The 8,798-nt window shown below is 41.4% G+C and overlaps 2 protein-coding genes across 2 annotated transcripts; both read left to right on the plus strand.

The window, feature by feature from the left end:
* The first annotated feature begins 101 nt into the window (after positions 1-101).
* fance (FA complementation group E) lies at positions 102-4,026 on the plus strand. The gene is made up of 10 exons (XM_071518174.1): positions 102-326; positions 1,074-1,662; positions 1,896-1,940; positions 2,032-2,088; positions 2,445-2,588; positions 2,671-2,794; positions 3,350-3,425; positions 3,531-3,597; positions 3,680-3,805; positions 3,909-4,026. The coding sequence occupies exons 1-10, from the start codon at positions 109-111 to the stop codon at positions 4,011-4,013; spliced, it is 1,551 nt and encodes a 516-aa protein (XP_071374275.1). The 5' UTR covers positions 102-108; the 3' UTR covers positions 4,014-4,026.
* A 1,629-nt stretch (positions 4,027-5,655) lies between these two features.
* rpl10a (ribosomal protein L10a) lies at positions 5,656-8,259 on the plus strand. Its single transcript, XM_071518136.1, has 6 exons — positions 5,656-5,721; positions 6,162-6,233; positions 6,326-6,406; positions 6,829-6,977; positions 7,586-7,758; positions 8,046-8,259. Exons 1-6 carry the CDS (start codon positions 5,717-5,719, stop codon positions 8,214-8,216), a joined length of 651 nt encoding a protein of 216 aa, XP_071374237.1. The 5' UTR covers positions 5,656-5,716; the 3' UTR covers positions 8,217-8,259.
* The last annotated feature ends 539 nt before the right edge of the window (positions 8,260-8,798 follow it).

An 8,798-nucleotide genomic window follows, 5' to 3' on the forward strand; every position in this document is an offset into this window, starting at 1 on the left:
GGCGGGCTTGGAGCAGCGTGATTAGAGGGGAAAAAAAGATGAAAATGAGTCTGACCCTGACGTCGGGCTCGGAGACTCCCGTGTTGTGACTGGACTCCGACCTCCAGCATGTTCCTGAACCTGGACTCCATGTTTCTGAGCCGGTTTGACGGGCAGACCAAGCTGCTGGTTCGGTCTCTGCTGTCCGGAGCCTCCGGTTCCCGCAGAGCTCTGTGTGTCTTCCAGCGGCAGCAGCGGTCCAACCCCCAGCTGTCACTGCACAGCTTCATACAAGCTCTTTGCCAGGAGGAAATATGCCCAGAAACTGCGACCCAGCCGCTTACAGTGTGAGTAAACCGTGTATACATTACAGCATGATGTTTACATGAACGTGGTTATATTTTTGCAGTGTACTTGGTAGTACAAGCCTCCGTACAGCGACAGCACTGATTCTTTGAGGGACATACTTATATTTCCTTTTTTTCAGCTGCAGTTAGTCTTATATATATATTGCAGCTTTATGAAAAGCTTTGCTCTGTAAATGTCATTACAGTCTGCTGGTTCTGACCACAGTTAACGATTCCACTGAGCAGTAGACTTCATTTCAATGTGGCGTGTATGCCAATGAAATGCAATAGACAAAAATATGCTTTAGCTCTCACATAGCCCAGGATCTTGTTGCCTATGTATACCCCAATTTTAGACTAAGCAGTGAATGCATTATTACGTATTTAAACGATACGTACACAGCCTTAAATCAAAAATTAGTTGATATGTCCATCACAGAAAATGTATCTGTTTTGATAATGTGTCACTCTTTTGTCATTTATCAAGTAAAAATATCAAACATTTGTGGTTACTGCTTCACAAATAAAGATTTGTTTGTTTTTCTCAGTTTCATATCATTATATGAATACTTAAGGGTGTTTTTTAGCTGCTGGTCAAAGTAAGCAATTTTAAGACATCATTTTGGACTATCCAAAATATGCACCAGACCAGAGAAGTCCATATGTACTAAGCTAAGACATCCTAAAACTTCCACACAGTGGTGTCCTATTTAAATTGAGTTCCACCCCCTTTGCTCTTCCCTCCAGTAAACCCCTGGTGTGCCTGTTTCCAGTATCATTCAAGCAGAACCTGCTGTCCTTCATCCATCTGGTCAGCTCAGCTCTTCCTCGCACCAGCGTGCTTCACCTGCTCGAGTGCCTCGGTCGGGAGCCGTGTCCAAACCCCTGGGTCACCGCTCTGGTTCGACAGCTAGAAAGAGACCTAGGGGCCCCCAGTGAGAAACCCCTGTACTCTCCACTGTGCAGCCAGAGACTGAACACGCTGTCTGAGCGTTTGGTGGGTGCTGGTCGGGCAGGAGGATGGGCCGAGTGCTTCAGCGGCCAAAAAGCAGCATCTGCGTCTCAGGGAGCATCGGGGCTGCTGGGGACACAGAGGAAAAGGAAGAGCAGCTTCGTGGCTCCGGACTCAGATGCCGAGGAAACTGGACAGCAGAGTAAACGGATAAAGGTGGATTCCTCTCCTGTGGAGGGGGGCGGTGAGCGTCCCGCCGCAGAGGAACGGGGTGTGAGAGAGGAGACATCAGGAAGATTAGGTGATGTGCACACAGAGGCGTCTGCTGAAGAGCTGAAGCCAGCAGCAGATGATCTGTGTGATACTCTGTCTGAACACATGAAGGTAAAGAGAATCAAATCAAATTGTTTTTGTCTGCAGTACATCCGCAAATTCCCAATTTTACCAACCGAGAATAGGATTTCCAAATGATGGTTGTTTACCGTCTAACGTGGCTGATAGACAAACTTAACAGCAAATGGCGAGTGGCTGGTGGTATTTGACCTGATTTTCTTTAACTGATGTTATATTGGTCTTCAGTCTTAAATAACAAAGAATCATATATTTTGTTATTTCAGGCCTCTATTCCACAAATCAAAGAGTTGCTGGAAAGTCAGACAGAGGTAAGACCAAACTTCTTTTTTTTTCATGGCACATTGGCACCGACCGGAACTGACACTGATTCTACTTTAATCTATTGTTGTCTGTTTTCAGTGGGACCAGAGCGCCACAGATGTGTTCAAAGTGCTGAATGACTGTGACCCTGCCCAAGTATGTCCTTGAATTATATAGCTGATTTTTTTTTAGTTTTTCTATTATTATATAAAGAACACCTTTTGTGAGTATTATGGCCATGGATACCAACATCTGTCTACAGTCTTGAAACATTTAATTGGAGCAGTGTACATAAGAAAACAGGGGAGAAATTGGTAAGAAAGATGGTGAACTACCTCCCTGGTTGGCACACTGGCTTAGCATCATATTACATTTTCCATAAAGGAGAGCTAGGTGTGCTTTACAGCTGCTTATAGAACAGTTGGAATACATTTGACCAATCAGATAGCTTGGCTTAACTACAAATTGTCTAAATTCACTAGATGGGTCTAATCTCAGTTTTTGACTTGAAGGTTGAAGTGTTGTGCAGCATGCTGAGTTTGCCCGACATCCCAGAGCAGACTTTGCCTAAACTGTGCAGCAGTCTTCTGGCTCTCTCCCCCGACCTGAGCTACAGCGCAGCAGCCACACTCATCAAGAGCCTCCTGCTGGGAAAGGTACCTCACAGGATGCTTAAAAGGACGCAAAATGTATCACTGTGTTCGATACTGACGAGGCTTCGTACTGCTGTACACGCAGGTCCGGTCCCTCTCTGAACCGGCCTCCAGGTGCCTCGTCACAGCGGTGACATCACTCTGCAGCCGCTATCCCAGACCGACCTGCCATGCTCTAATCGGACCTGTCCTAGAGGAGAAAAACATAGGTGAGAGAGAGCTTGAGCTATGATTAATCATTGATAATTAACCAACCTTCTGAGCTGGCAGGGATTCATTGTCTTGTTCAAGGATACTTAAAGGAATAGTTCAACCAAAAATGAAAATTTGGTCATTATCCACGCACCCTCATGTCCCCAAAGCACACAGTGAGTTTGCTAGCGCAGCTCTGTATCAGCCTTCTCCAAAATGGCAAAAGTGGCTGGGAACTGGTTCTTTGTAGTTCCAAAAAGGGCAAAAAAGACCATAAATTACTCCAAACAGTTTATGTAGCATAATCCAAGTGTTCTGAAGCCAAAAGATTGCAGTGTTTGAAGTAGTTTTAGGGACATTTTTTGCCCTTTTTGGGAACTCTAAAGAGCCAGTTCCTATTCATTTCTGCAGTGACCAAATTTTCATTCATCTGTTCCTTTAGATAGGGTGGATGCTTGGTGTAATGGGAGATTGAACCTGGGTCTTCTGAGTTGAACGTCAGTCTCTCAAATCACTTTGTCATCCTGATGCCCGCTGATCTTCCATTTTAAACTCTACTGTTTTCTGTTCAGGGAATCCACAAGCTGAGCTGCTGAACAGACTGATAGGAGACTGTCTGGAGCCTCACTACAGACTGCTGGTGCTTCAGTGAGTAAATCATTTCACTATAACTGCTGTTGAAATTCTAAGGAAGCACAAATCGTAATGAATTGTTATTGGTATGTCGTTGACGCAATAATTTTTTCCACCCAGAATGACATTCAGAACTGTGTGGAGTGAGGCAGTGCTCTCCATTATCCACAGCCTGCTGGACTCCAAGGTGAGACAAATGCATATTGTCATAAGTAGTTTATATTGTCACTGAGTGATATAAAATTAAGTTTCTCCATGTTTCTTTCCAGCCTGAGTTGAATGAAGAACTCTTCACACACTTCACTGAACATCTGGTCAGCCAGGCTCCTCAATTCACAAAATCCATGAAGTTTGCAAAAATGATGCTAACAGTCCTCACCAAATATAACGGTCATGTAAGTTTTTGATTTATATTGTGTATAATTGCTGAACAGTGGGTGAAAGATTTTTTTTTTATCGTTATTCATGCATATACTGTATATTAACCCATTTTCCCAGGTGACCGCTGCACACAAGCACTCCCTGTCCGGCTGCTTGGCGTTAAATGAGACTTTCCTCAAGAAATCCCTTCAAGCTGCTTTGAAAAGAATCACACACACATGAAGTTTCATGGACCTAGAGCACTTTAATAAACTATTGAAATAATAAATGCTTGTGTCTACTTTTTGGTCGTTGCTAAACTTTAATTTAGGGGAAAGAATCTCTTGAAGTACATCATGTCACCCTCTTCACACTGAATGATATCCTCTCTCTACTCACTGTAAAAAAAAATCCCCTCTCTCTCCTTCGCTCTAATTCTATTTTTCATTGCACTTTGCTCTTACATGGCCATTCCTTAGTCACAGGAATCAGAATAACCCCGACCTTTGCATTCCTAACTTTTGGTTACTTGAATTTGTTTTCTACTGCTACAATCACTGTAAGTTGCTCTGGATAAAGGCGTCAGTAAAATGCCTAAAATATATAAACGTAAAGTATCATATCCCAGTGCGATGTTGATGGATGGACTCTGGCTTTTATTCCTTTGCAAGTGTTACATGTGTTATTTGTGTATATTTCATTAAGAAACTTTGATATGGTTACATTGCTCTGTTCCTTTCTTTGTACTTGAAATGTATTTGTTGTTGAGGTCATACAAGGACAAAAACAAAGACAATCAAAACAAACAACAAAAAAGCAACACAAACATATTGCCAGATAGAGTTGTTTCAGAGAAAGGAAGTTAGGTTTACTCTTTAGTGATTGAACCTTTATTTATTCAGGTAGTCTCATTGAGATCAAGATTTCTTTTTCAAGAGAGACCTGAGAACAGCAGCAAAAACATTAAAAAAAATAACAAGCACAATCAAATCACATGTTACAAACTCAGCATTCATCAAATATACATGCACAAATCAGAAATAGTACCAAATAGATTTCAAAGTCAATTTAAAATGAATGAAAAAGGGTTTTTCTGTTCATGAATTTAGATTTGTGAATACACAATTTGCCAAGTAAAGTGAACATGTTTACTAAATATGTATATATAATGTATAATATGTGTACTAAAAACATGATGTCAAAGAGTGAGATATCAATATGGGAACCCATTTTGTTATCCAGGGCTATTTTCATGTTCATTCACTTTAAATAAAATTACAAATAAGCATTCAATAGTTGTTCCATTGTACAAAATCTGCAGTCTGCATTAACATAAGCAATTGAAGAATTTTTCTCTTTCAAATTTACACATTGCTGACATAACTGCAGGGACAAACTTCCTGTTGATTATCTCTCTAATGAGGTGATTGTTAAATTTCTCATCCAAAATATTTAAGCCATTTATTGTAATATTATCAAAGTCACTGAATATGACCAGCCCTAAGTTATTCAATGACATGAAGTGTACAAATGGCCATAGTTATCCTATCCAATAATTGACTTGCTAATAGAATATCATCACTGTACCAATGATGGGAAAATAAATCATTCCTGTGTTTGTCAGTATTGATCCAAATGAAACATGGTGAGGTGAGAAGTTGTTTGTTTAATTAAAACCAGTAAGTAACAGCTTATTTGGTATCCACTGCGGTAAGAATGCAAGTTTCTGAAATATGAAATAAATATATTCCAAAATCCATCCGGATATTTTAAAATCTGGTTGAATAAGGAGAAATCTAATAGCCTACATTTAGTCCCACCATCACATCGAAATGTAGTTCTGGCGCACTTTTGATGACGCCGTTGCCAGGCAGTCTTTATTTGGCGTAACTTCCTGCCGTACTTCCTTTTTCACCGTAGCGAGACGAGAGGGACGAGCAGGAAAAATGAGGTTAGGGAGACCTTGGCCAATAAATATACTTTAAAAAACAGTTCTACACATTTACACGGGGATTATTTCACTTACAGAAGTTGTAGTTGCTTGTTATTGTCTGTCGTAGTTTCATTATACGACCCGAGTTTTGAGAATTGGCTGTTAACGTTACATATGCGACCGGTTCAGCGCCGGTCTCGAATGCAACGTTACTTTTCTGAGATATAATCCGATATCATCGACCGTTTAAAAACACTTTTTACATAACAATCCAATATCAGAAGTAGTTATCAACTATTTAAGTTAACGTTAGGTTCAATCTTTTTCGTCTCTTTTGCGATTTGACAGTTATTCCCTATCACAGAGCAACATGCACAGATGAACAGGGTTTATACATGAATTTCCTTCATTAAAGATGTCGTAATTTTTTTTCCTCTATCGTCATTTTTATTTTACAGTAAAGTCTCGAGGGATACGTTGTACGAAGCCGTGAAGGAGGTCCAGCAAAACTCCCTGGCCAAGCCTAGGAAGTAAGCTAATATCACTACTTTTCCAAACCTATAACCGTTTCCCCTTCATAATAAATCTTTGGACATGATGCCTAACTACTGTGTCTCCTCAGGTTTGTGGAGACGGTGGAGCTGCAGATCAGCTTGAAGAACTACGATCCCCAGAAGGACAAGCGTTTCTCTGGCACTGTCAGGTTCGGCCTTTTACTGTCTCACCCAACCTTTTCCCTGTGTGTTTCCAGCCCTGTCTGATCATGATAAAAAATGAAGTTATAATATGGCAAGTAGCCTCATATAGACAGAGCAGAAACGAGTCCCAGACAGGCCAGGAGCAGACATGGAGAAGTACTCTGGGTAGTCTGACCGAGCCAACTCTTTTTTGGGAAGGCGAAGCAGACGGACCCCTACCCTGGGTCTTAAAACATGAGGGAAGGCTAATGGTGGCTGAGCTGCAAAGCCCACGCCACCAAGCCGACCAATTTAAACTTAATGAGGTCGACTGGAAATCGTCCATGTTGGCGGTGTGGGTAAGGCCTTTTTTATGTTACAGTAAAATCAGGGGTTGAAGCGGACCTTTTGGCAGCGTCACTAACCGCTGTTTTTTTTTCTTGTGCAGGCTGAAGACTCTTCCCAGGCCCAAGTTCTCCGTGTGCGTCCTGGGAGACCAGCAGCACTGTGACGAGGCCAAAGCTGCAGAGCTTCCCCACATGGACATCGAGGCTCTGAAGAAGCTCAACAAGAACAAGAAGCTGGTCAAGAAGCTCGGTAGGAACTTTTATTTGTGTTGTGACTTGTAAGCAGGGGTGGAAAAAGTACCAGAATGTCCTACTCTAATGTTCTAAGTAGAAGTGCTGTTACTTTGTTGGAATTTGAAAAGTAAACGTAGCCGTGTAAAATATGCATGTGGTTGATTTAAGTAAGTCACTTTTACAAAAGACAACATTGTTAGATGTGATGTTGTCCATGCATTTCTAAAATGATGAGAAGAGAGTTCTAACTAGATTATTTAAATTGGGAAAAACTTAACAAAACACAGTAAAACCAGATTACTTTACACACTGTGAATGGCTCCACATTTGGTCAGTTTATGACCGGCCAGTTTCTAATACAATGCTTGCAGAGCTTACAAAATTTATACTCTGTAATGGATGTGATTCAAATGTAGCAAAAATGCAATACTTTTATTTACAGATTTCAAAAAATACACGGTACAATTTCACAAAAAAAGCTATTCAGTAAGAGTTATTATAATTGGTTACTTCCACCCTTTCTTACAAGACACCTAATTACAGCAAACAGATTGTCAGACATGTGATGTGCGGCACATTGTTTATAGGGCCTTAATGTTTATCTTGTGTTATTCTGTCCTGTAGCCAAGAAGTACGATGCCTTCCTGGCCTCCGAGTCTCTGATCAAGCAGATCCCTCGTATCCTCGGCCCCGGGCTCAACAAGGCCGGCAAGTTCCCCTCCCTGCTCACTCACAACGAGAACCTGAACACCAAGGTGGACGAGGTCAAATCCACCATCAAATTCCAGATGAAGAAGGTACGCTCAGCAATACTTGCATTGGGGGGGTGCACATGAGATTTGTTTGCTATTCTCGTTTTTTGTTATAAAATCTATACTATAGGGTTTTTTCGGCTGCCAGTCAGACTAAGTAATTTTAAGACATCACTTTGGGCTCTGGCAACTTGTGATGGGCATTTGTCATTATTTTTGACATTTTTGTAGACTAAATGGTTAATCGGAAAAATTAAAATCCATAATGGAAAACAACAGATTGTTGCAGCCCCACACTGAACTATATGTTGACCTTGTTCCCTGTGTTGTAGGTGCTTTGTCTGGCCGTGGCTGTGGGACACGTGAAGATGACGGAGGACGAGCTGGTGTACAACATCCACCTTGCTGTGAACTTCCTGGTGTCTCTGCTGAAGAAGAATTGGCAGAATGTGCGTGCCCTCTACATCAAGAGCACCATGGGAAAACCCCAGCGCCTCTACTAAATTGCACAGCTTTTCTACAAATAAAAATGTGGATGTACTCCAATATTGACTGTTTGGTTTTTGTTTTCCCTGTTAAGTTTCTTTACATGCATAGTTTGAAACCTTAGCTTTCATAGTTATGAAAACGTCACATTTCGATTCATGGTTAATGTTTATTGAGCGTCCAAATTCAGTACTGAAGGCCAGTGGTGCGTTCATGTGCCATGGGAGGTATCGGGAAAAATTTATTTCCTACTTGTAAATTTCACATGAGCACCCTCCAAAGTCAGAAACTGAGAGAAGTTTGCTGCCTGAGTTTCTGAGGCAATGGTGACCTTAACAAGGTGAAAAATAGTTTTGTGTCAGTCCACAGTAAGAAAACACATAGATGCTCCTTTACTGCAAGTTTGTAGTTGGCCAGACTAACCAAACATTTTGTGTGAATGAAGTTCGTCAAATTTGCTTCAGCTGCAGGACATCTGTTTATTGTATATTTTCCGGGGGTTTTTTTCTGACAAAATGGCACATGAATGCAATGCTGTTTAGCAGCTGACTTGGAAGTCCTGGGTACCGGACTTTCCCACCAGCACGTAAACGCACAAA

Source organism: Centroberyx affinis, unplaced genomic scaffold, assembly GCF_046629955.1.
Source record: "Centroberyx affinis isolate AG114_WGS23_722 - 3 ecotype Tasmania unplaced genomic scaffold, CSIRO-AGI_Caff_v1 ptg000555l_1, whole genome shotgun sequence".
Classification (NCBI taxonomy): domain Eukaryota; kingdom Metazoa; phylum Chordata; class Actinopteri; order Beryciformes; family Berycidae; genus Centroberyx; species Centroberyx affinis.